The sequence below is a fragment of the Cynoglossus semilaevis genome, chromosome 18 (genome assembly GCF_000523025.1).
Source record: "Cynoglossus semilaevis isolate Cse_v1.0 chromosome 18, Cse_v1.0, whole genome shotgun sequence".
Taxonomy (NCBI): Eukaryota; Metazoa; Chordata; class Actinopteri; order Pleuronectiformes; family Cynoglossidae; genus Cynoglossus; species Cynoglossus semilaevis.
Genome location: NC_024324.1, coordinates 13190024 through 13217697, shown reverse-complemented (window position 1 = coordinate 13217697; position 27674 = coordinate 13190024). Strand labels below are relative to the sequence as shown.

The following is a 27674-nucleotide window of genomic DNA, read 5'->3' as shown; positions in this document are numbered from 1 at the left end:
CTAATTTCACCTTTTTTTGAAGTTTCAGACATCCAATAAAACTCAACTTTCAAATGCGTAATTTACACAGAAAATAGAGCACAGCTTGCCGCCTTTCCCCGTGGTTTCCATCTTCTTCAGTCTCTCTTGACTGGTCTTGTATTACCCCAGTGATTCCAGCTCCTGTTTTGTTTCCCCTCAACCCTCCTCCTCTCAATTTGTGTCACTCTCCCCATCTCCGTCAGCCGTGTGTTTTGCATTGCTCGATAGAACACTGCTGTTGTAAACCTATTCTCCGGTTCAAATCCGTCGCTCGTAGCATTTGTCCTCTCACTCAAACTAAGGCAGAGGCCTAATGGTGCAGAAATGCAGCAGTGCTTTTGAGCCCCACGGTGCCCTGAGAGACCAGGAAGGAAGGAAGGAAGGGGACGCTCACATAAAATCTGAAGCACACTCAGCCACGGCTGAAAAGGCACAATTGAAAACGAGGACATGCACACGTCGAGACCAAGTAGTGACACGAACCTGGTCGCTGTTCTACAACGAGGGCACGGAGGAGAAAGTTATGCGATAGGAGCATCAATAGCAGCCTGCAGGAGCTGACACAATGAGTTCAACGCTGCTGGTTTAATAGGACAGCCCAGCCAACAGCTCACACCCTCTGTATGGAAAATGTACACATACATGCACATACCCACACAGGCCCGGGTGAGTCAGACACTCCCAGGGGCAGCTCTCCACCCAGCTAAAGCCTGGCGCTGACAAACACAACACCTTATGCTTGACCACTGTTGCCAAAGGCAAAACAGCAATATACAAGTCTCATACCAGGCCCTTGTTACTGCAAAAAAGAAAAGAAAAGTACAGAGTACACAGCACTACTTGTTCATGTACTTTGTGCTGTACGCTGATAGGCTTTATCACAAAGCAGTAAAAGATTCTCACCAAGCATCACCTGTGTTTATCACTTGGCTAAATCTGTGTAAGACAGAGATGCTGGACGGAACTCAGTGTGTGTGTGTGTGTGTGTGTGTGTTTACAGTACAGGATGATCAGCCCTCTGCTCCACCAGCAGCAGGCAGTAAATCCATACGTGCTTAACAGTCAATTACTTCATCTGTCACTGCCTGCCTCCCCAAGGACAGCAACCAGTTGCACCCAAGACAAATGTGACGCCACTCGTCACCACAGAGGAAGATCCCACCTGTCAGGAAACCATCACTCAGGGCGACTAAAATACAACATCAGAAATATCAATAACGCACCCTGTCCTACTTAGGCTCAGGCAGAGGACGGGCTCTGAGGACACAGAGACTTTTGTTCAAACTGTGTAAAAGTTTTTTTTTTGTTGGATGTCGTCAAATATTTATCTTCAGTTGAAGCGCTCTGGAAAATAAAATGAACGTAATAAGTTTACCTTAGTTCAGCCTAGGATAGAAGCTGGTGGAGTCAGGAGTGATGAGAGCCTTGTTTTCTACACACACACACACACACACACCTTTGTGTTTTGTGAGGACGTGTGAGGCCAGACATGATACAGTCCCAGACTTTCACGCCAAACTTTTCAATTTCAGTGGCACCTACAGATTTGTGTCATGTGCCTTTTGGATCCATCCCAGTTGGAGCCTCATGTAATATTCAGAGCTGACAGGTGGTGCACACAGATAACGGTTGGAGACCAGAGCAGCCAATGACAGATTTGGCCAGATTACTGTTTTGGTCTTTGGTTGTTTTATTGCTAATAAGTGAAAAGAAAATTAGGTTCACAGTGGTTAGAGCAAAACATTTTGAAGAGATTTTTAAAAATTAAATTCAAGACTTTTTTAACAAGTAAAATTGTTTTCTTTTGACGTGTCCTACAAGTGAAGACTTTGTGTACTTTCAGTAACATGGATCCCACACGTATGACCCACGGCGTCCAGGGAATCAGTGGTCACACCTTCTTGGCGTCCATGTTAGCAGCCAAAGCTTCCCCTTTCGATGTGCCGTCTGTTGTCTTTTTTTTTAAATTTAGTCCAAAATATATAAACAAAACACTGTGTGTGGGCCACAAACATGCAGAAAGGAAAAGTACAGCATCAACCAATCAGAGGAGAGGTCGACAATTAAAAGGATTTGACTCCCCAAAAAGACAGCTGCCTGCTGCGGTCCCAACAATAAGTTGGCAATGGGACAGAGGTTTCACCAGTACCAGATAATGCTGGAAACTGGACGTTAGAATCATCGGCTGTGCTGCTACACATGGAGTCAATGTTGCGACTGGAAGAGTGTTATTAGTTAAATTAGAAAAATAAAAAACAAAAAAAAAAAAAAAGAGAAAAAGGAAGATGAAGAAGAATAGAATTCCTCGTGTGATTGAGGCAGATTAATTAAAAACCCAGGCCTTGTTAATTATACCTCGCTGCCACAGACAGATGAGTCAACTGATGCATTACTCACATTCAGGTGATGACAGATTCAACAGCAGATGAATTATTAGCGCTGCTTCAGCCTGTTACACTGAAATGACTGCATGTTGACGTTCCATATATTATACAGTTTTTTTATTGTTAGTGTTTTTAAATTCCATTTCAGTTTTCTACTCTAAATATACACAGTGGTAAAAAGAAGGCATCATGCAAAGTACTCCAGGGCTGACTTGGGACTGCAGTGCAACATAAAGCTGCTGCTCCCCTGGCTGCCACCTCTTATTTTTTCCCCCTTTTATAGGTGTAATGAAGATGAGCCAATACATGGCCGTGACTCTCTCTCTCTCACTGGTTTCCCCTCTCATCTCTTGTCTCTCCATTTCTTTGCCACCTTTTATCGATCCCTTGGTCCAATCAGGCTCTTGTGGCTGCGTGAATCTCATTCTGAGGACACGACAGCACATTTAATCTGAGCTCAAATCGATAGCAGCGTGCCTCTTTGAAGGGCTGTAGATTGTGAACGTGTTTATGCAATGAAAAATGTTATTGTATGCATATGAATGAGAACGGCATGAACAGAAACAGAGCTGGAGTGGCTGAGGGTTGTCAGGCATCGGCCCGTGAACGCTGGCTCCAACACCATCACCAAATTGTACAACAATACATATTTGTAGTTTGATGTGTTGAGCCAATGGTTCATGCAGCCTGGAACCCCACTGAAGCCACACTGATGTGTATGAGTGTTGGTGCATTGCTGATTTGAATGTTTAGTCTTCCACCATGCTTCAGTATACACAAACACACACACACACACACTGGATTTATTTATTAACATGCAAGACAGGGTTGGTCTGCGTTTCAGTCTCCACTGACTATGAAATATCAAAATAATAATGTCAGAAATACTTTATATAATAATACAGACCCAGTAGCTAACTTTTTAAAAATACTGTTTTTTAGAATAAAGGATGCTATAAGAAGTGCAAACACCAAGCTGTACATTTTCACAGTCTCCACTGCATCATTACATCACAGCAAGGAACGTAGACACAGGTGTTGGGAGCGGAGCACAGACGCATTAGTTCAGACCTGTGGCCAGGAGCTAGACATAAGTAAAACGCAGGTGAACAAAATGAAAGGCGTGGGGACAAAGGCACCAGCACACACACACACACACACAAATGCAGTGGTTTGTTCAAGGGCACTAAAGCAGTCGGCGTTGCAGTGTGTCAGTCAGGTTAATTACCGGACAGATGGCTATCAGTGAGGGTGGATGTTGGAAAAGGGGGTGGAGGGGAGGGTGGGGAGGGGGTGGCAGGCATGGAAGATAATGACACTTCTGCTAATGTGCACAGATAATGTGCTGGCATTGTGAGGTAATAAGCACAGGAGAAGAGTGTACGAGCAGAGACTGTTGGATTAGGTGTAGAGCTAACCTATATCAGCAGTGACAGTTTCCACTTAGGAAATGGAATAAATGCATCCTGACATGCCTGGGTTGAACACAGTTGGGGCCACGTTTGCTTAGAGGTAACATGATCAGGCCTGTGATCGGAGAGTTGCCAGTCTAAATCCCGTTTATTATCCATATATAAGCTCTTCGGACGCAGTAAAGTTCACTGGGTTGATTCATCATGGGTTAAATGCGAAGGACAAATGCTGTCGTCTTGGTAAATATCAATCCTGTTTGTAGACAACAACAACAACATCCGTTTTTCCTCATTCCACTCCATCGACTTTGATGCAGGAGAAACTAGCAGCTTGTTGCAGTGCCATTGTATTTAATGATCTGTTCTTGCCTCCAACTGATTCACAGGTTTCCGGCTGAAGGCGAGGGCTAATCAGTGTTACCCTTGGCAGTGTGATGATAAGTAGCATAACACTCCTCTCTCTCCCTGTCAGTGTGTCTCCAATCTGCCTCTCATCCCAAATCTCTAACTTAATCTTCTTTAATGTTTTTAGCTCGCTGCTATGGCTGCCACGGTGACAGGAAACTCCTGTTTTTCTCTGGCTCCAGGCAGTTTCCTCTCTTGTCTTTCTTGTTTTTCCTTTCGCTCTCTTCACACCCCTTGGTCTGCCTTGAGTTAGCCCAAGTCCCCGGTCTCTGTCCCCGTCCTCTGTCATCAGTCCAGCGTACTGTTTGTAAAGTCTGCAGTAGAAAGAAAGCTCAAGGTCTTTTGTTAAAGTACTCTTTCACTTGGCGTGGTATATTTGTATTCTGGCCTCAGACTGCTGAGGTAGCACTGGTACTTTGTTGAAGCCGCTCTCATCTCCCCATCACTGTCCGACCTTGGTGGTCTCTTATACCTGACTCCTGGGCAGCACTTGTGCTCCTGTGTTTGATGTCTTTATAACCGTGTGTATGTGGGAATTGTGGTTTTCATAATTAACCCCCCCGCCCCCCCCAACAAAGGCCCTCTCCAGAGGTGGATCTCTGTCCTTGAGGTGAACACAGAACAACAGTATTAAAAGCAGTGTGGGTGTAGGCAACAGTACTCTGCACTTTTACGGAAAAAAAAGTCAGGGAAAAAAAGCAGGTCTTAATACATTTAATACAGTTTTTTTGTTTTTAAATCTCTGTATTTGTTCAAGGAGCCATCATTCTGCTGGGAAACTTTCTCAGCAATTCGTACTAACTTTCTTCGCTGATGCAACATGACAGAATGGGGCGTTTAAAGTAAAAGAGTTCAGGATTGTGCTGTTGTCGATTTCACCTATTGCCCCATTCCTCACGGATTATTTGGAGATTGGAAATAAACTATAGTACATATGGGTCTCTGTGTGTATTTAATCTAGACTATTCATTAACATTGGGCATTTAATTTGGATGTGATTAAAACTGGATGAAAAAATACTAATTTCCTCCCTGCAGAAATGAACATGGAATACAACTCCCAATTATCAAAATACAAATGAACACATTTTCCCAACAAAGGTGTGTGAGAGGAACCTGAGGCAGTGTCTGTGTTTCATTGGACAAATTAGGCTGAGTCATAAAGCAATTAAAGCGCAAAAAGTCGTTAAACCTGGCTGGGGCAGTGCAAAGAGGAACACAGCAGTGTTCCCAATGATCTTCTTTGTTGCTGTTTTTCCAAATGTTTTTCATAATCTTGCAGATCAAGTCTGTGATGCCATCAATCAAATATATTTGTGGATTTGAACAGTGTCCTTAGGCAAACAGAGTGATTACATGGACCCGTACCACTGGGAGCTACACGAGCCGGTTCTGAAGTCACATCCCTTTAGTTCAGCTCAGCTAGTGTGGAAATGGACAGAGGACGTTGGACACAGCAGATGAAACCTGGGTCCCTGTGTTGATGCAGATTAATTTGGACACGGACCTGAACCACTCTTGTGTGTCATTTCAAATTGAAATCGTTGTAGAATGGGATCATTATCATCACCCTGCTGCCTGTGGTTCTCCATCATCATCACATCACCATCAGCGTCACAGCCTCATCAAAAGCTGCATCACCATCTCTCTAATCATATCTGTGGCTGCCAGCAAGACAGGATAGAGCTGTCTGTGTCTCCCGTTCCCTTTCTCCCCGTGTTTGTCAGCTGCTGAGCTATAATAGAATCCTCGGGGCTGTGGTGGAGGAGAATTGATGGATGTGTCTGGTCACTGGAAGAGGGTGTTACTGCTATGAAATGGAGACAGATGGAGGGAGATACAAAGAGAGAAAGACGGAAAAGTGAAAAGCGATAAGAGAGAAGGACGTAGGAAGAGGTAGTCGGTACCCGGGAGCTGAGGTTTTGTTTCATGTGATGTATGTGATTTGAAGAATCAGCAGTGTTCATAACCCATTTGATTATACACATCTCACCTACAGACTGGTGCGGGTTAGGAATGGTCAACCAGCTGATTTATGGAAAAATATGTGGTAGGAACATCGCCGGTGCGGTGGTACAGTATCTGCCTTCACTGCAGTATTTCTGGGGTGGATCCACTCCCTACTGCCTCCATAGATACTTTAACTACCTTAGATTCATTTTGTTTTCTTTTACCACATATTTCAGCTATTGGGCCTAACACTATCTGAAGTTGGTTATGTTGATGTACAGTATCTTATGGCTTTCTCCTTTTTGGCTAAATCTTCTTAGAGATCTTAGAGTCTTTATTATCTGGTGTAAAAGATTAACCCAAACTGCAAGAATTGAATTTGAAATTTTGCACCTTCACCAAAAGCATTTGTCATTTTTAGTTGAGCCAGCTATTCCTCAAGGTTGTGGCTGGAAGAAGCAGTTTGTCTTCATCATTCCATCTGACTGACCTTGAAAGTTTGGAAACCTTTTGCTGTACATTTAAAGGTATTCCAGGAAATGTCAAAATTTAAACGTCAAGTCTGACAAGATGGTGGTCAGACCATTGAATCTAGTTTTTTATGTATTTATTTATTTAACAACTTAGCTAGGTAAAAACAGGTGTAGAGAGAAGGTAAAAGATAAGAAATTGTCTTTACAGACCGAGACCTTTATTGAGTGATACTGTCACGACTCATCAAGTCTGACTTTGAACGACTAAACCCAAGTTTAAGACCGGCGTAAACTTCACCTGAGAAGTGAAAGAGTTAACACACCTACATACAGAATATGGAAGAGACTATTCTAGAATGTGTAAATAGCCTTAGTTGTAAGATTTTTAATTGGTCGATTACATACCACTCATACTCAATCAGCTGTTGCTTAGCAACTGTATTTCAGAGCAGCGGCAAAAAAGGTGCTGGAATTGAAACCCCGGGTAAAAAGTGGAAGAAAAGCAAAAAAAAAAAAAAAAAAAAAAAAAAGAAAAAAAAGAAAAGGCAGAAATGCAGGTGTTGGGGAAGTTCAGTGGGTGATTTAGTTTCTTTGTGGTTATTTTGTTCAACAGAAAAGATGAAGAGTGAGGTTGGAGACTCAGAGAGAGAGAGAGAGAGAGAGAGAGAGAGAGACTCTGAGAAAATGTGAGGAACATGTTCACTCCTCAATTCTGTTTTTCACAGAGTGACATGAATGGGCTCAGTCGTGCTCGCTGTAAGGCAGTGTCGTCTTTGTAGAACTCTCCCGTTGTTCCCCTCTGTATTTTGTATATATAATCCTGATCTCTCCTTTATTAAAGAGGTTAATGTCAAACCAAACCCAAATATATGAAAAATAAATGGTTGAAATTTTGTTCAATAAAATCACTAAAACAACTGAAAAAATTGGAACAGATAACATCTCTGACTCTGCAGGTATCTGAGACGCCGGTGCTCCTGATCGGACCTGTACCTTTTGATTAGTCCCCAATCTTTATGACATGTCTGAACACTGGAGCTAAATAGCTGCTGCATGTTTTCAGCAGTCAAGTCGTGACAGTTGTCGTATTCACCAGTCTGTTGCCTGTTATTTGTGCTGATTTCAATGCTGCTAAGATCATAATTTTAAATAGTAAAATCAATATATTTGCACTTTAGCTAGGTCGTACGCTGTCTCCATCGTTTGGGAAAGGCTAGCTCTCAGGTGGCTCTGCAGTCCTACAAATCACCGGGAATGTGTGTGTGTGGTCTGTGTGCAATTCCCCTTTTGTTCTTTTCCTTCCTTTTGTTCTTCCCTCCAGTGGTAGTCGACAAGGAAAGACCTCTGTGATTGGTCGTTATCCCTTAATGACCCAGTTCACTTTAACAAGACAGGGCTCAACTCAGAGCTAACAAAGGAGCCTACGGCTCATCATTTTTAGGTATCAGTTACTGGAAAAACAAAGAGTCATCGGTCAGGAGTTAAGATGTCCTGAGTTCTGTTTAAGTCATGCAGCAGCTTCACTCAACAATCTGAACCAGTCCAATCAAGGCTGTGACATCTTATGTCCAACTGAATGTCAGTAAACCAGCGGTGGAGCAGGTCATGGGGCTGTTGTTCTGAGTTACGTTGGCTGCTGCATACACCTCCACCGCACTGATGACGTACAGTCGTCCATATGCCACCAGTCAGGCCTTATTACACTGTAGTAAACACTGAAGGTAATTACACACTGACCGTTGGATGAATCTCTGTTTAACTGGGGGGAGTGCAGACTTCTCTGCTGATGTTTTCTCCAGTGGCAACAGCTTTATCTCAGTGTGCCAACTGCAGGCTGAGGCTCACTTAATTAATGTGTTTGCCTTGAAGGACTTCAGACCGTAGTCAGGGAGATGTGAAGTCTACAGAGGAGAGGACACTGGGACAGGCTTTCAACACAATGTGAGCTTTGAGACAGACAAAGACCGCAGCGTGTTGATCACACCGGAGTCAAAGTGGTCGAAGCACACAACCCATTTGTTACCAGTCCAAAATCCATTCAAACTAATAAGACTTTGTACTACTCTTACTGAACTTTAGAGAGTACTCAGTTATTACTTTATTTTTCTGGGCAGTGATGATGCAATATCTAGAAAAATATTGTTAACTCTCTGTTTTTATTGAGATGGTCACAATTATTTTATTTTGTTGTGGAGGAAGTGGTAAAAAAATCATAGTGATTTCCCCTAGAAACATGCTGCATCGGTGCATTTTCCCTTTCATCTAATACCATTGAACATATAGTATAATATTCCAAAATAGCTAAACAAAGTGAACATAAGTAAAGTACTGCAGTTGTACTCTAGTACAATGTGTCTTTCATTGTGATGTGGCAGGCGTGATCGTGCATGTGTTACTCCACCCTTCCTGTTGGTCATTAGTCACTAGGTGTTGGATCTTTAGTTGCTTAAATCCATCGATCTTGTTGCTGATTGGTCGACACGCCACACCTCTGGTGCCGTCTCCTCTATTTGCCCTGTGGTGTGGTGCTGACTGTGTCAAAATCATTTGTCCCCGTTACATCATTGTTGAAAATGATCAGACTTCATTACTTGCACAGCCTTACAGTTGATGAAGAGTTGTTTTTAATGAACGCTTAATCCTCTGGGGTGATTAAAAAAGTTCATTATCAAACCTGTCATTGATCTCAAAGTGCAGAGAGTTTTCTAAGAGGGCGGTTTACCCATTTCCTGTCACATACAATAGTTTCTTCTAATCATTTGTTCATATCACATTCATTCTGGTCAAAATTGTTAGCGTATACTAGTTTGTATTAGCTAAAAAAACATATACAAGTCCAGTGTTCCAGGCAGACTGAGTCAGTCTCAAAGACCATCTTGTTCAGTCTGCCTGTTTGAATCTCTGGGAGAGAGAAATGCTTAGGGTTAAAGCATTGGCACGACTTTGGAAATGAGATTGTAGTAAAGTCTGGCTTATATCTGGCAGAACATTTTTCCACAGTGTTTAGCTGCTGCACAGCCAAGATTCTAATGGCCAACCCTCAGCATATGTAGGATCTTGCCCACATACTGGACTGGGAATGAAAATATCCCAGAGAAGATCACAGTCAGACCTCAGAGGCTCAGTCGATGGCGGTGAGGTATAAGAGGATGACTAAGACGTACTGCTGTTCACAGCAGAAATCTAATTGCTGAATTCCAATTGGGCTACAAAAAAAGATCCCAGAGTGAGTTGATTAAAAAACAGGGCGAGTGAAGAGAATTGTGAATGAGTGAGTCATAAAGGTAAACTTTCTCACTGAACTGAACTTAGGGTGAGCTGCATTTTCACTTATTATATCCTGGCAGTGAGTCATATAATGCTCTCCTCTCCCAGCGCTATGATAGTAGGAACAGGTGAACGCACTCTAAATGTGCTGGGATATAAAAAACCAACACTTCCTCTTCCTTCTCTCTTCTCCTTACTACACGCTGACGGAGGCGTCAGAGGCAGTGACGGTGATCGTTCTTTAACTTTTGCTTTTAAATATTGAAGTAGGAGTTGGAAATGGGAGCACACTGCACCCATTTTGTGCCGCAGCAGTGACCAAAATGTTTCCCTTTCTGCAGAAGACTGTGAAAGTGTATGAATGTTTAACATGTCCTCACGATGTCTTTCCATGCACAAGTGCCCTGAAGTTGCTATTTTCATCTGAGGAATCAAAAGTGCCGCTCTCCACGCTACGGATGTCAGAAACCATGGCTGTTGCCATGGTGATGCCACACTGCAATATTCTTTTGCAGCTCGCCCTCCTGCAGAGGCTTGCAGCGCTTACAAGCTGGGAAAGACAAGGGTTGGGAGGGAGGGATGCAGAGAGAGTGAGAGAGGGAGGCAGGGAGGGAGGGGCGAGGAGGGAAGGAATAGGAGATACGAGGAGTGGAGTGGAGGGCTCTGCAGCAGGATTCACCAGAATGCTAATCATCCTTTTCTCGACAGTTTGTCCTTCATTATGCAGGAGACAATGGCCAGGACCAAAAGGCAGGACGTTAATATGTACGTAAACACTCAGGCACGAGTATAAAAACACATCTATGAAACGGTGAACACGTACGGTTCCACACGCCAGTGAAACGTACATCCAAGGTCACTGCACACAGGCTGGGCAGCAAATAGAAACATGAGCAATGTGTACACACACACACACACACACACACATGTAAATGCATGCATGATACACATGTGAGCACTGACTGCAGTCTGGGTCGGTACTGCCGACTCGATCTGAACTGCAGTCTGGGTCGGTACTGCCGACTTGATCTGGCAACAAGCAGTCTGCTGCTGGTGAAACATTCACACCATTAACAAACGCTCAATTATTAAAAAGCCACAAAATGGCTCTAATTGCTCACTGCAGCCCAACGTCTCCATCAGTATTCTCGGAACGTTCCGGGAGCTGCAGAAGTTATTCCTGCTCTGAATGTGCTCCCTGAGGATAAGACACTGATATACACAGATATTCCGTGTCATGTTAGGATTTAAGGGTTAGAGCGCAGTGAAGAATCGAGGAAGAAAAGATCTGTAATTACTGTTTGGAAGAGTTGCCTCAAATCTGCTCAGTTTTTATTAAATTTGGACAAAGATGGCTGTATTTGATGTACAACACAGGCTTCAGTTCAGAGAAGATGGACAAGGTCAAGGTCATGAGTCATATCTGGTTAAAGCCCGTCATCTACATAATGTAATTAGAACTGGAGACAGTAGGCTGCTATTGAACAAGACCCCGGGGTCTTTCTATTTTCAAGATTCAAAGACTGAACTCCCACATGATCTCTGGCTCTTCTTTACTCTAATTTGAGAATATGAGAGTCAGTCATGTCTTATGAAGCATTCCACGAGGATCTATTGTCGGCCGATTCACAGTTTCATCTTTGTTGCTAATGCTAATAGAGGATGCACCGGGGTTACCCTGGGTTTTTTTCCCTTCCTGAATCTCATTAAGTAACAGCATGTTGAATTCAGAGCAGAGGGTTCATCCCCGCTGATGTGCAGGATAACAGTTGGAGCAAAATAGCTTTACTCTTCGTATTGTTTACATTTAAATGGAGTTCCTCCCTCGGCTACTGGGGAGATGATGATCGTTCAAACAACAAAGGCGAGCGCTGTGACAGTTCAATATCACCAAGTTATCACTGTGCTTACTCCTGGGTACGGCTGAAGACACTGCAGTGTGAACTCGATGGTACTCCCGGTGCAACAGGGAGAGACTGAGAGACAGTTGCCTCACCGTAGTGTGGAGAAACCCGGGCCTCCCTCAGATGGAGCACAGATGTGCTGCGGGTCACCTGAAGCTTTGAAATGTTGCCCACCCACACCTCGCACGTATTCAAATGGAAGGTTTTCCTAGAGTATCTCCAGGGAGAAACCTGTCACTCACCACCAACCCGGGGTTAATGTACTGCTGACTGAAGATTTACACGTCACAGCAGGACACGCTCCTGACACTGAGGATTCTGTGAGCAGCCGCTAAAGACAGTTGTCTCTGTAGAGTTCTCCGTCCTCCATCACGTGGACACAAACACTGATGGAGTTTTGTTATAAAACCGTCTGATGCTGCTGAAGACCATCCATTATTATTATTATTATTAGTGTGCATAAATAGAACGGTAGTATGCTGACCTGACATTCAGGCCAATAAAACCTATTATTGAAAATCAATTTAACAGAGAGAGAGAGAGAGAAAGAATGAAAGATGGAATAAAATAAAATGAACGGAGGAAAGGTTGCAGCCGAGGGGCGGAGCTGCGGCGTGATATGACAGCTCACAGGACAGTAGGTATCTAATGGACCTTCTCCCTGCACCAATTACCTCCGTCAGTCAGAGCTGGACACACTTGCTCCGTGGTCCCATTCACTACTACCGCCCACACAGGCCCACGCGTCCCACAACTGGCTGTTTAGACCAAAAATAGTTTCTGGGCTGGAAACATAACGGGCTACGTTGTCGGGGGCGTCTTACTACTAACAGTAAGAAGAAAAAAGAAAAACGCTTTCCACAGCCTGGTTGTCGAGTGTGTAGCTTTGCCTTGTTATTAACGCAGTACAAGGATTAACGTCTTTGTTCGACAAGGCTGTATTTTGTGGTGGTATCTGTCTGCCAATGGAGCCGCCTCATTAAAATCAATGAGCTAGTGCTATTTGTTGCAGTGTTAACATTCAGCTCAAACACTGCTCCATCTCTGGTAGCACAAGATGTTTATTCATTTTTACGTGAATGTCTTTTTTTATTATTCATGCAGCAAATATAATATTTATCTATATTGTCTTCCTCTCCATCATCGGCTTTGTAATTACTTCCTGTCGGGATTTTGTTTTGGTTGCCCTGTAGTGTTGGGTCCCAGCTGACGGAGGAATTTCAGGCTGCTCATTTCCACATGTTGAACCCCAGGGGTCTAATTCTGCTGTTGCTGGAAAACCTCTGAGAATGGGCAGACAAGGGGGTCCTGTTTCAGCCAGGCGTGGAGATCCACGGCCCCATGAGAGTAGCAGACTCCTACAGAGTACTTAATATATTCACAGTACTCCCCTGACCTCGGATTTAGCATGTGAGAATACTCCTAGAGGACCTGACTACAACAGTCGTACGTTATGCAAGGCTTTGCTACGCCCTTTAGGCAAGCAGGCTTAAATATATAAGTGGCTATCACAGCACTGGGGTTTTGGCTCTGTTTGGAGCTGTTTATATATGCACTGAGTACACACAGGCAGGGCGGGAATGTAAATGGCTTTAGCAGGATACCGTACCTCCGTATCTGCAGAGATCTCCCACTGGGATATTTTCATTAAGGAGTGTGACGGATAAAAATGGCTCCTACTGCTCTTAGATTGTTTATCATTTTACAATCTTTTAATTATAATAAATCCCCTAAGTTGTTTATTTTTTTTTGACTAGGATTTGTTGGTGTTTTCATCTGTTGTGGCACTACCTCAACCTCCTCTCTCGCTCTCTCTTTTTAATTTAGATAACATGTATCCTGTTGAAATGCTTCATGTTTCCAATCATGGCAGAATGTTAGCTGTAGAGACTGGCTACCCAAAGTATAGATCTCAAAACAAAGCCTTTAATCCATTGTATTCTTGGGTTTTTGGTCATATTGTTTTTTCATTTATCCAATAGATCATGCATAATTGGTTGGCTGTTGTGACATTGTCTTAAAAACCTTCACAGCCAGACATTGTCCATGGATTTCAAATGAAATTGAGACGACTTTGTCAGAAATTGCTTCAAAAATGTAATGTTATACTTGTTCTTGTGGAGTGTAAGCCAAGATCAGATTAATGATATTATATTATTGTGATTATAGCACCCCCTTTGGTGAGAGGAAACACAACATTTTTTTATGGAATTCATATTACCAAAGAAAGGCTGTGTGGAAAAGAAAATACAAAGTGTGACACAGTTTTAAATGCCTTCATATCTCCTGTAGTTTCCTGGCTAGTAGCAGACAAACAGTTTCCTTTTACACAATTTAAGGAATTGTCTCTACTATAATTAGCTGCCTTTACTGCAGTGGCCTCTGATAACCTCTGTTTAACAGACGGTCAATAAGAATCAACCACTGCCCCCAGTTTCAAAGGATGCTGGGCCTCGGGGAGGTAGTTAGCAGTCTTGTGACCTACATATAGAAGTGTGAGGAACTCAAAAGAGAATTCTCACGGGGGAAAACCTCCACTTAGCAGCGCCCATAGTCTGCAGTCCTCAAAGACAGTTACTTTAATCTGAGCTGCTGAGGAATAAGTTTATTGGTTCGTCAGGGGCAGTAGCTGCAGCAGTGAAGTAAACAATCCCTCCTCTGTTGTTTCTCACCAGATAAACAGAATAGAAATGGATGGAAAACACATGTTGAGTAGAAATATTCTTCAGCAACGGCAGTAAATTTTATGTATCAGCACATGGTGCTTATTTTAACAGCAGATAAGTCCCATAAAACGACGTGGCTTTACCAGCGCCAATTCCCACATATGAAGTGTACTTCATCACCGAGTGTCACACACTCACAGATACGGAAAACCAGCGCCATTTGTGCACATGCTCTGTAATCCACTTTGAATATCACTGTACCAATAGCAATTTATAACCTGTAGTTACTCCACCTATAGGCCATACTCTAGTGTAGGATCATAGTAGATTAGGGATGTCAATTCAGAGCAGAAAAACAGAAAAAACAGAAGACTAACAAAGGCTCAATGCTAGGCTGGTTTACTCATGACCAATGGCAAACCGACACTGCAGCTTAGCACTTCCATTTTTTTCACTACTTGCTTCATTTCTACTCTCCACCACGTCAGCTCCCCAGCAAAGAGAACGTGCTGCCAAATGCCTCTTTTCCACCAGGCCCTGCCAAAGTCTCTCTTCCAATTTGGCAAATGTCCGGCTAAGGGACGAGCACAGGAGGCAGCGATGGCTCACATCCTGACCCAAAATAACAAGCATAATAGAGATGCTCAAGCCCCAGCCGGGCACAAGCATTTTGTTCACAAAAACCTTTTAAGAACACGTCCAGTTGAAGAAAAAGACACAAACAAACAATCAGGCGCACGTTTAGGTAAAAAAAAAAAAAAAAAAAAAAGGTCCACTTACCTCCAGGCTGTATTCTTCCACAGTTCTCTTGAGTGGGTCCACAATCTGCCAGCAAATGAGGATGCACAAGTCGATTAGCAGCATCCCGCCAACAATAATCAGCAACTTCTGGTCCTTGATGATCTGGAAGAGCGAAGAAAATGAGATGCTTTCATTAGCCAATAACCCACACCTCCAAATGCTGTGGAGGAGTGGGTCGTCCAGCCGTTCCACACAACATTTCTCATTGACCACTGTAATTACATGAAGCCGGCGGTTCTCACCCCATCATAGAACCCAGACTCCTGCTGGACTGATTCAAACATCTAATCAAAACCTGATTACAACGACTTTGAGGTGTTATTCATCCAGTACAATACAAAATCAGTTGAACTGTAAATCCAGCATGGAGACTCTGGCCTGATTCTGTTCCGAGGGCCCTTTTGAAACTTTGTCTTAGCATGAAATAAACCACTGCTGGAGATGGGTTCAGCAAATAAAATGCCACCTACGAATATGAATGTGTAAGTTTGTGGCCACAGAAATGCTAAGAAGATCTTCCCGACAGGAGTGAGTAATGCGGTTAACCACTAAAACCCCTCTTTTGTACCATGAACTTTGGAAAGATGAAAGCCTCGACCTGTTTGTGATCTTTATTTATAATAGCTTTTGACAGTCTGAAACTGTGGATCAAAGAAAAGGTCAGGAAACACAGGCAGAGATGGCTTTGGAAACCATCACGTAGCCCGATGCAGCCCGCTGGTCCTATACTTTTCATCCCTCGGTGGGCTCAGGAGGGGAGGGATGAAGGGAGAGCCTTTTTATATGCTGTCATTTGATGGTGTTGGCAGTGTGCTGATGTTGGCAAGGTGCTGTGGTGTTCTCGTAGTAAAACAGCCACGCTCGGAGGCAGGCCAGTTAAGAGATGCAAAGCAGGTCGAATGGATGTGTAATGGCCAGTGGCGAGACGGGATGCCAAGATGGACGAAACTAAAATAACTCTGTCTTTAATAATTCTTGAAGGAACTGTTCCATCTCTATATTTACACTGTGGCTTCTGGATGTACGCTCGGAACATTTTTTTAAGACATTGGCTCAACAAAGTGGAACTCAATTGTGAATTTTATTTAATTTTGGTTTTGCATTTTGGTCTTGTAGTTACCAGCTTTCCATTTTCTATTAGGAATGTATACCAAAAATAGATCTAACAGTTCTGTTTGTATCCAGTGGTTGCAAAGAAAACTCCTGAAAATGCCAGTTAAAGCACAACTGGTTTGAAAAATCAGACAAATCAGAAAATTTTACAAAACATAGCGAAGCCAACTCTAAGGTAGATGTGGAGTAAAACTGGAGTCAAATAACTGGCCTTGAATTTGATCAATTGTGAGATTAAACTGAGATTATTCTAGACTTTCTAGTCTATATAGAAAAATAAGAACGTCCATTTCTGTCTGTTTCTCATTTCCAAAGTCAAGTACACACTATCCAGCTTTAATAGTCTGTAGATCACTGTGCACTGGCTGATTTAATACCTTGTGATCCGGGGTCCTGAACTTATTAGTTTCCTCTACAAGTCTGAGCAACGACAGCGCGGTCACACAGAGCGAGATCTTTACTGCGAGGAAATATGTGTTGTCTGCACCGTCCTGAAGTGAGGAAGTCTTGACTACATCATTATCACATGCAGTACTTTTAGATGTTGCCTTTTTCAATTTCAAGGTCAAGGTCAGTGATTATGATGTCATCAAAGACTTGGTCCAGTTGGATTTTTCTAAACTGTTTTGGATAACCTGGCTGATGATCTAGATGACCCAGAACCTACACAGAGGTTCTAGTATTTTCTGTCACAGGAAGATGCTGACAGGCCGTGCAGTACAATGTGACTGCGTACACACAGTACACACTGTACACACAGTACACACTGTACATTCAGCATATAAATAGCAGATGTTGCAAGGAACTGGAGGAGTGAACTGGTTGTTTACTGTGAAGATGGTTTGTATGTAATTGGAAGAAGACATTGAGTGACAACCCTCCCCTCAGAGCTGTGTGTGACACTCAGGTCTTTAACTGGTGACGGATTGCTGGCCGCAGCCCACCAAATGGAACCCTTATTGAACCCACCCAGGATTTACAATCTGTGTGCTCAGATGTGGGGTAAAAAGATGGAGGGATGATCAGCAGGACAGGCGGAGGGAGGCACTTCCAGCCCGACTGGAGGAAATATGGCTCCGACTGGAGTGTGTCCCTCCCCTGACACTGGCTTGGCTGGCAGAGATTCCAAGGAACCAAAAGCAGCTGTCACTTTACTGAAGCCAAGGCACCTGCACTCAGTAGGTGTTGATGAGGTGTGTGTGTGTGTGTTTTACTGTTTGGTTTCTGCTAATGATCTGCAGAAGATTAGGAGAGAGTGAATGGGATATAAAAAAGTAGCGATGCGAAGATCGCCGATTTATGGCTGATTACGAGTTCTGATTTCTTTTTCTTTTCTGATTTCCATACATTTATTTGACAACAGATACAAAAAGTGGGATTAGGGTTAGAATTGTATTCTCAGAAGTTATTATGAAATCCAAACTAAGTACAGACTAAGTAAAGTAACGTTATGAATCCAAACCTCAGTTGTAAAAGTCGTCGTTCCTTCAGTGTGGCTACTTCCTAACACACAGTTTACCTGTTGTTAGCCTCTTTGACTGTGCATGTTTGGTTGGAGAAAGAGTTTGCAGTGGTTTCCCTTCTGTTAACCTCATTGTTACATATATCACAAACAGCCGTCTTTGCTCACTGTAAACCTGTCAGCCGTCAACCCTGACTGGCTCAGATGGGTCAGGGCAAACTTCAAACTGGCCCAGTGTTTTTAACTGTAGAGACATAATTGTTCTGACCAGACGGCAAAATGACTGTGAAAATGCTGACCCTAGAACTAGGTCACGGGTCCTGACCATTAAACCTTTGTGCCATTCAATCAGACCTGGATTGTCTTCATCTGTATTTATCTGCTGCCCTAGTTTTTTGCTCCGTGTCCACCCCAATCTTGATGACTTGAATTTGTGTGACATTGTTTGTCTTGTGCCCTCATGTGGCCTGTGTTCTCTTCCTTCCTTCCTCTCCCACTCTTCTCTCTCTCATTGGTTGACCACCCACACTTACTCTAACATAACATACGGGTGGTGGTGGGAGTGGGCGAGGGAGACAGGCGGGCAGGGACCAATTTATATAACTGGGTCAGTGAAACAGATTCGTCAGATGAGTTAAAACACCATTATTATTATTATTATTAATTTTTGTTTTGTTATGTGTAAAAATCCTCTGGATTTTCTTGTGTTTCTGAATCTTACAGACATGTTGTTGAAATCCTATTGGAATTCTTTATTTTCCTAAATCAGAATTTCCAGTTGCTGACATTATCGCAGAAGAAGATTGTTTCTAGGAAACACAAGCAGTTTGAACATTGGACAGAAAGACGGCAGAATCTGGTGTTTACTTGTAAAGAAACATTTGTCATTCTGAACACATTAAAAAAAGAAACATCCCATACCTTCTTTTTCATCTTGACGTTTTTGAAGATGGCGTGCACTCTCCAGGTCTTAGCAAACATGGCTCCAAAGGCTGTGGTGTATCCAACGATTAGAATCCATGTCCGCACCTGAGCACACGACAGGCAGACATAAACCTGTGTCAGGTCTTACGCTGTGATCAAGGCTTTAAAGTGGCATCTGATCTGTCGGCTATTTGCATTTTCCATGAGGGCTATTGTCAAAATAGAGCTGTGAACAATTCTAAAAATAAGACAACGTCAGATATATTTTTATTCCCAAGTGTCTCGACACTGGGGAGAATGACTTCGATGGCGGAGGCTGTCACAATCCTGAGAGCATTTCATTATAATGAGATACAAAACGTGGACCTCTCGCTGCTCCGGGACAAAGGACACGGCTGGAGTGTCTTAAAAGCATTGCATCTGAATATAAATGAAAATGAAAAAAAAATAGCTACACAGGAGGAGAACATGAATTGTACTTTTGTGCACTGCACGAGGAGTCGCAGCTGTTTTATCTCAGTAAATTCCTCTGCTCCACATGTTTACACCTGCTCCTCTTGTCGTGACACTGTCTACTATCTGAGAAGCAATAAAGTCAGACAGGGCCTCAGTGCTGGGCCAAAAAAACAAATACAGCCTCTATTCTCAAGGAGACCAGCGCGTATTGATTGATGGTGGATGGAACAACCTCTGTGCGGCTGTGCAGCCAAACCTTGTCTGGAGTGACGGGCTCTGTTTTGGCTCTGCGGCCAGGTGGTGGCAGCGTGAGACGTGCCCTGCTTTAGATTACTGCGCTGAACGTGCACGGCCGTGAGCGTGTGGCTGGCAGGGAGGTATCTCTCAGTGGGAAGCAGCTTTGACTGTAATCAAAACTCTTTAATTAATCCAGCGTGTACATAGTCAGACAGGCAAGACTGCCCTGAGGTCCAACGCTCTCTGTGCTATAGCTGCGGCAGGAGCTCCATACTGAGACATCACACATGATTGACGTTGTAATGGTATGGCCTCATACAGTACACGGTTTGATGATGCTGAAATCAGTTAGTTTTTCTTCTTTATCCTCCTCTTCTTTCATCGTTCTCCACTTCTTCTTGCCTCCTGCCTTTTTTCTTGTTTTTGTCTCCTCTTCATTTTCTTCTTGATGAAGCATCTTTTTCTTTCTTTTTCCTGCACTTTTTCTTTTCACTGATTGCTGCCTCCTCTCCTCCTACTGTCTTCCACTACACCCACTCACCTCCAGCTCCAGCGAAGGGGATTTTGGCCTCCACCGTCCAGCTCCAGCGAAGGGGATTTTGGCCACCACCGCTCTCTCAAATTTCTCCATCATAGCATGTTTCACTACCGACTTATTCCATTTAATTTAACTTGTACACTTCTCGTTGGACCCTCTTTCTTTATTGTTGTACTGATCTATGTCTACTTCATTAAAACCAATCAAAATCATTGCAAATGAATTCACTTTGTGTCAAACTACAACCTGTCATATGTGAACTTACAGTGCACAGAGTCTCAAACTCCTTGTCAGAGACGAAACCTCCATCCAGACCAAACAAGAAGATGGAAGCGTAGGACAGCATTCCTCCAAGGATGATCAGGTTGTTCATGTAAGGACTGGACATTTTGATTAGTCTAAAAAAAGCACAAGACCAGAAAGAAGAATGATACTTTGTCCATGAAATTAAGAACAAAAAATGACAGTAACATCAGCTTTTACTAGTCTTGAATTCCATTTTCACGAGGTTAATATTCAGCACTGAGAGACACCGACCTGTGGTTGCGGTTTTTGATGTTAAAGAACAAAAAGGCTCCTGCCATGAGCATGCCCAGGATGGTGATGGTGGACAGGATGCTGTACAGTGGCACGTTGATGTGCCGACGCTGCAACCGCACAAACGTCCGATCTTTGGGGGGTTCGACACCTGGGAAAGAGAGGAGAATAGTTTATTATAAAGATGGTTTTTACATGCTGATCGTTCTAAACTCCAAAACAGTGATTCTTCTCAGGACATCCAGTTATTAAGGACCGTTTCCTCTCATCCTCTCCTGGAACACCCTTTTTCACGCATCTTAAAGCGTCACGACCGCGCACTTTCTTATCTTTTGCTCTGTTTTTCTCTGGCCAGTGTGCCAATCGATTACAATGGCATCATCTTACACATATCCACTTACTGTGGTCAGGGAAGTGGAAACAAGTGTTTCAGATGGTACCGCCTGAGAGTTTCTGTATCTAGGGCAAGGGTGGTGTAGGAAAGGATAGCCAGGGGGATTGAACAAATTACAAAGTATGTCAACACAGGACAACACATGAGGAGTGAAAAATGGACCTGTAAATAATTTAGCAGGGCGAAAGGACAGTTTAGAGCAGTGAAGGAAAAGTGAGTCTCCAGTGTGAGTGGTGCCTTGTCTGTAGGTAGTAGAGGGTGTCAGTGAGCGGCTGGAAGATGTTTGGGCTGCATAGGTGCAGATGATCTGTCAGTTTGACTGTAAACGCACCTGTCTCGTCTCTTTGACAGCTAAATATAGCAATGTTAATGTAAATCACATAACTTCACAATAACTTCAACTTTCCTGCTCTGTGTTGTCAGTCATGTCAGTAGTGTTCAGACCTTGGAACCTGATGGAGTTGTTGTTGAGGTCCAACACATCTGCAATGGCGTTGTACTCTCCGACTTTAACTTCCTGGCCCTCTGTTTCAGAAAACACACAGAGGGAGGTGTTAAAACACACGTTCAAAGGTAACATTTTCAAACTGTCGTCTCACCCCTTTACATTACTGTTACACAACACACAAGTTAACACAGTTATATGATCTCCATGTTAGCAGCATTCAACAGGCATTACTAGGTGATGCCAGATCCATTAAAAACAATGGATGGTTCAGTGAGTAAACAAATAAAATAACCAAGACATTGGACACTGAGCAGAAGAGCTCAGAAAACCTCAAAAACAGGACAAATATCACTGGAATCTTCATAAAGCTTTGGTAAAACAAAACAAAATAACCTTGACTTTGAACGCTAAACATTCTACTAAGTGATCTGTATTTTTAAGGTTGTCTTTTCACATAATATAGAAGAAAATAAGGCACACAGATAAATGTGAGAATTCACAAGTTTAAATACACGCTTCTGTTTAGACTCACAGTGAAGGAAGTACTTATGCAGCAGGAAGAGACGATCAGATAAATGTTTCCGTACATTCAAAGCTCTATTTTCCAAACTGCGTACTTCTGTATACCCCTGTGTGTGTGTAAACATTCAATTTCTTTGAAGATCTGCTCAAACACTGCCATTTCAGTGGGGAGGACGGACTATTCCGTCTCTTTTTCCAAGCACTACAAACAGCCTGTAATTGTTTCTGGGGAGAATAAATCTCTCCGCGTGTTTCTGTCTGTTATCACTCAAATACGCCAATCGAGCCGCGCCGTAACATTGTCCTTGACTTGGAAATAGATGATAGATATCATCAACATCACAGAGCCATGCTTTCTCCTCCACTCTCTGCTCCTCTCCTCCACGTGAATTCTATCATTTGATCTTTGAATTATGTCATTACCTCGTAAGCAGATGGTGTGAATGTTGTACCACCCTGCCTCATTCACTACACTCTTTATTTTTTTAGACTTCACAGTGCTGACGATCAATGACTGTGTTTTCTCTGACCACATCCTTTGTTGGGATCTAAACAGCAGAAGGGATTGTATATCAGCACTCCTCCTCTGAGGTGCTAAAATACTTTCTCAGCACTCTGCACCCACAGGGGATATTGATGGCTGCAGCAGTTGCATAAAACTCTACATCTGTTGTTCGGCCGGTGCCAATTCTTAGTTTTTCAACTCCAAACGGACTCTCGCAACAACTTTTGCATGAAAAAAAAATGGGATGAGATGCCCACCAATTGATTTTTTTGCTTTCATCTTTGCTTCGCTTCATTTTTTTGGCTGAGCTCATAAAGTAGGAATGTGTGAGTATAACATGTAGGATGGAATGTAGAACTGAGTTTCTTTCTTTTTTAAGTCGATTTTATACAGTATGTATTCTGTTGCAACTCTGTGAAAAACTGGTAAAAGTAAATTATATTAAAACACGTATAAATAGCATAAAAACTAAAAAATGTATAAAGACAAACTTACTACAAAAATATCCACTTTAAGTAAGACTGGAGTTTTATTTTGGAAAAACTTAACAGAGAATCTTATTTTGACATACTCTGGCGTTCTTCTTATTGGGGAACAATCTGATAATTCTATCCTGTAAATATATATATATATATATATATATACACACACATATATATGTGTATATTCATCTGCTGCTTGGGGCCTGTTGCTCGGGGACAATGTAGTAAATGTAAGAACGTTTTTTAAAATATTTTTAATATGTAATATATTTCTTAATATATGGCATAGTAACACTTGCCAAAAAAAGATCAAATCTGCAGTCTAAGCAACAGCTAATGATGTCACTCGTCTCTTATTCCAGTTTAATGAGGAACGTGGGGGTCTTTGACTACCAAGCCATGAAAGGGTATGACGATCACCTATTGTTAAGGCTAGATGGTGGGGGTCACATTATGTATCGCTGTTTGGAAATATTCAAGCCTGGGGTTAATTTATATTTCCACTGAAATATTTTTGCCCTGCATAAAAAAGGCTAATAAAAATGGACATGTTTGTTTTTAGGGTTGTGCCTTGAAACCAGAGTTGTCCATGTGGCCAACACTGCACTGACAGAGGTTTGGTTTCCCCCAACTTGACCCCTGCGGGTTATTTCACGCTGAACCCGCAGGCGTCATGTTGGGGGATGAATCCTCTGATCTTGTACTGTCAGACCTGTTGACCCTGGTCCTTATTAGTACAGTGGACTCACCAGCAGAGGCAGACACATCTGCATGTAAATGAGCACACACAGGTGTAAGCTGCCACAGGGATGACGCCCCTCTGCAGTAGGAGAGATAAGGCCGCTGGGCAGACGGGGCAGAACTGCCCCATGCAGAGAGCTACACACGGTGTGGGGAGCAGAGGAGATGAGATTTCCTGTATCAACATCTAATCTCACTGCTACACTTTCTGACCCTGCTGGCTCAGGGACAACTTTGGAATGATGCATGGAAGACAGATAGTGCTGAGGCACGTTTTACATACAACCCGTCACCACACACACACACACACACAGACATACACACACAGACATACACACACCTCATCACTGCAGAGATGAGAATTCACAGCAAAGCACTACAGACCTTGCTGGTTTGGAGCCGAGTCGCACAGACTGACAGAGATTAAGTAGCCGATATTTTTTTAGAGTCACTTTGCCAGAGAAGTCTGACGATATTTTTTTAGAGTCACTTTGCCAGAAGTCTGACAAAAGCCCTTAAAAAGATGAATGTTGTTTTTCTTGTTATTTGATCGAAAAACCACGGCCTGCTTTTCTGTCTCTTCACTTGTATTTAATTAGTCCTTGTGGTATTTAACTTTACAGTCGGAGCATTTTTTTTCTTTTCCTTTGGAGACTCTACTATAAAAACATTCACCAACTCTCTGCAGTCGTTTGATGTGGGAACGTTTGAGATTTATCTTAAAGAAATGTCCATGCTCATACATCTAATAAGTATTTAAGTCTTTTCTTCTAGGATGTGATAAAAACACATCAGCGTTTTTTCAATCTTTAACTTTTGTCTTTCTTTAGAGTGAATTCAGAGGTAAAAGATAACAGGGACCAAAACCACAGATGCATTTGTGAATTTAATTATTAGTCAAATAAATGTAGATTATATCCAAAATTACTTCTGATTTGAAAAGGCGAGTGGATTTTTTGAATCAAAATTATCATCCTCAGCAAAATTTAAAAATGTCAAGCACTGCCCTAAATTATAAAAAAAAAATGAACATTTGTCATTATCTGTAAATAACACACGTAACCAGGGAAAATATAATTAACAACTTTTGAAAATGGTTAAGTTTATTTTCTGCGTTATGCAAATCAGACTTGCTTCTCATCAGGATTATGTTTGATTTTTTTTTCTTCAATCTCATTTTTAAAAAACAATCAAAATAAATGAGCAGAAATGAGTTCACTTTGGATTTAAGTTGACTTCTTGTGTGTGTCGTTTTGACTGGAAATTTGAATGAACTTTCCAGCAGAGTGTCAGGTGTCTGAAGTCATCATCTTTCAATCGTGGATACTCGACAGCTGGGGGTCAACTGTGTGAGTCCACCTGATGATTGTTGACCTGTTTCACTCACTGACAGGAGGATGATGAGGCCAGAAGTGATTTGTGAAGAAGGCCTTTAGAAAAATAAACCCAGAAGATTTTTACTTACCTTGAAACTGGTTGAATTTGATCGTGCCCATCCTCTCTCCGTTTCGGAACATGACTTGACCCTGAGAGGAGAATATAAATGTTACAATAGCAGTGCGAGCTTCAATTATTTTAATTCATTTAAAAAAAAGAACCTAAGCTGAGATCCAATTAATTGTGATTGTGTTTTCTGGGACATTAACAGAGAAAGGTCAGAACCTTCACAGACTGCAGAAATCTGTGTGTTGTTTGGTTAGAAGTCCGTAAATGTGACCTTTTTGTGTTGATAAGAAAAATACCTTTCCCCCAAATTCATTTTCTTGTATCTTTAAAACAGCATTAAGTGAAGCTGTGCTCTGTCTGGTACGGACTGAGGCCACTGTGCAGTGGCCGCTGGCACGTCACCCAATATTCTGTCTTGGATTATGATTCGTCCACCTGAAGGTGTGTTAATTAGTCCCCACCAGGAATGAAGACTTTAAAAAGGCTCTGATGAATTTTTTTTTACACAAACGTTCCGGTGAGCATCTGGCAACCGTGGACAAGTGAGACAAAAGCCGTCCGACTCCGCCGCCTCACTGCACGCCTTATTCAAATCACTCTGGTCTTTACGCTTTTTCATTTTCCACGCAGTGTCAGTTTTCCTTTATCTGCCTCTATTCTCTCCTTCATCCTGTCCGTTTCACTCTCCTCCTTTTTCATTTACTAAGACTGGTGGTTGGTTCATTCAGCCCACCATCTGTGTGCACAGCTCCTTAATACATATACAGAGAGAAGGAGATGGATGATGGATGGATGGATGGATGGTTGGATGGATTGTTTCATCGATGATAAGAACCTGTCTCAGCTCCTTGAGACACCTCAGAGACGTATCCAAATATGTTGTTGATAATAACAGATTCTTAGTTGATAAAGCAGCAACACAGTCAGTCACGCAGAGGAACGCACTCTGATTTATCCAATCTTAATTGAAAAACAAAAACCCAAAAGGTTCCTACATGATTAAATAACCTCTGGCTGACAAAAAAGTGAAAGAAACAGAAACAGACTGAATGTTCATCTGCAGCTGCCGCCGACCTGTGTGCAGACAGGCGGTCGTTTTTCTATTCAAAGGATGTGGAGCGGTGAGTCAAGGTGCTGGCTGAGCAATCACAGAGCGCTGTCATGTGAAAGTGCAAGTGTTGGTGTGAATGTGCCTTTCTGGGGCGAGACGTGGGAGAGGGTGAAATGGAATGTGTTTCTGCAGGGGCAGGTGTGAGATCCTCTGGGTTCTCAGAGGGACAGCGCAGATGTAAACCTGAACACACACACACACACACACAGATAGGACTCAGTGATATTATCTCCACCTCACACACACGTGACCTCTCGCTGCTCCCTCCATCTAAACCTCCCTGCTGAATTCCTGCGGTTGTAGCAGCTACCTGCGCTCTGTGGGTCCCTCTCCGCTCCACTCGGCCTTCTCTGTAACCCTGACAGCAGCCGGATCAATACTGCAGAGCCCTCGATGATCGCTCTCCCGTCTTCAGCAGCAGGGCCAGAGTCGGTGTGAACCCACAGAACGTGTGTTTGTGTACACAACAAACACAAAGCGAACGTGTGTTTGTGTACACAACAAACAGAGTTTGTAAAGAAAATCGTGACATCAGCCCGTCGTAGAGGCTTCGCATCCATCGGTTATTTTTGTGCACGTTAAGTCTGCTTTTACCAAAGCCTGTGCATGGATCTGTTTTACTGGAAACCTTGTTGCGATTATCGCAGCTCACAAATGTGCTGCTCGATAGCTGATCCTGAAATCTGACTTCAGGACAGGCATCAAAGATGTGTGCCGTGTGCAAACAGCATAAAGAAGAAATTGCTTCTTTTCTTTTGTCTGCGCTCCCCGTGTGTGGGTGGGAGCTGCTGTGTACTTTGTGTGAGCTGCAGAGGGGAGCACTTCTAATTTCATTTCATGTAATCCCCTAAAAGAACAGCTGTTATAGGCCCATCCTAAATCACTTGGCAGGAAGTGACAGATTAAATTACACTTGTGTGGTGTTTATGCTTTTCCAATATATATGGATGTACTTAGCATGCACAGTATTCTCGCCTGGATGGATATTTGTTTTGTTTTTGTTTTTGTTTTGTACTAGTGTTTTTTCTAGGACTTTAGTAGAAAGTCGTTCACATAGAGATTTATCAAAGTGCATTTATACCAAGGTTGGACAATTAGTTTACACAGGCGGCCAACTGGGAAAGAGGGCCAGAATAATATATATATAATCTCCTAAATTTCTTAAGGGAACTCCCAATAAAGTTCTATCTGTCTATCTCAATATACATATATGTATATATATACAGTATATATTTATATATGTAGATGTATATAGGTATAAACTGCATGTATGCTTAAATATATATAATTATATATATATATATGCATCCATACATACTTCTGATTTATTTTCAAAGTCTCAGCTCAGACACGACCTCGGCTGTCGTGACATTGTGGGACAACTAAAGGCATCCTTATTCTTAATCTGGAATAATTGATAATGATGTCAAAGTGCTTTCAGGACAGTGGCGTGACGTGACTGGAGTTAGAATGAAA

At 42.6% G+C, this 27674-nt stretch overlaps 1 protein-coding gene across 2 annotated transcripts in view; it reads right to left on the bottom strand.

Moving 5' to 3' along the window:
• gabbr2 (gamma-aminobutyric acid (GABA) B receptor, 2) overlaps positions 1-27674 on the bottom strand; it is a 114490-nt gene that overhangs the window by 14901 nt on the left and 71915 nt on the right. For both annotated transcript variants that reach the window (XR_001761511.2, XM_008331985.3), the window contains exons 8-13: positions 25107-25167; positions 21388-21468; positions 20550-20700; positions 20278-20410; positions 18779-18886; positions 15262-15384 (exon numbers count right to left, since the gene is read on the bottom strand). Coding sequence is in view for 1 of the 2 variants with exons in the window: in XM_008331985.3 (XP_008330207.1) it covers positions 15262-15384; positions 18779-18886; positions 20278-20410; positions 20550-20700; positions 21388-21468; positions 25107-25167 (657 nt within the window). In the remaining variant the exon portion in view is untranslated. The remainder of the gene's footprint in view (positions 1-15261; positions 15385-18778; positions 18887-20277; positions 20411-20549; positions 20701-21387; positions 21469-25106; positions 25168-27674) is intronic.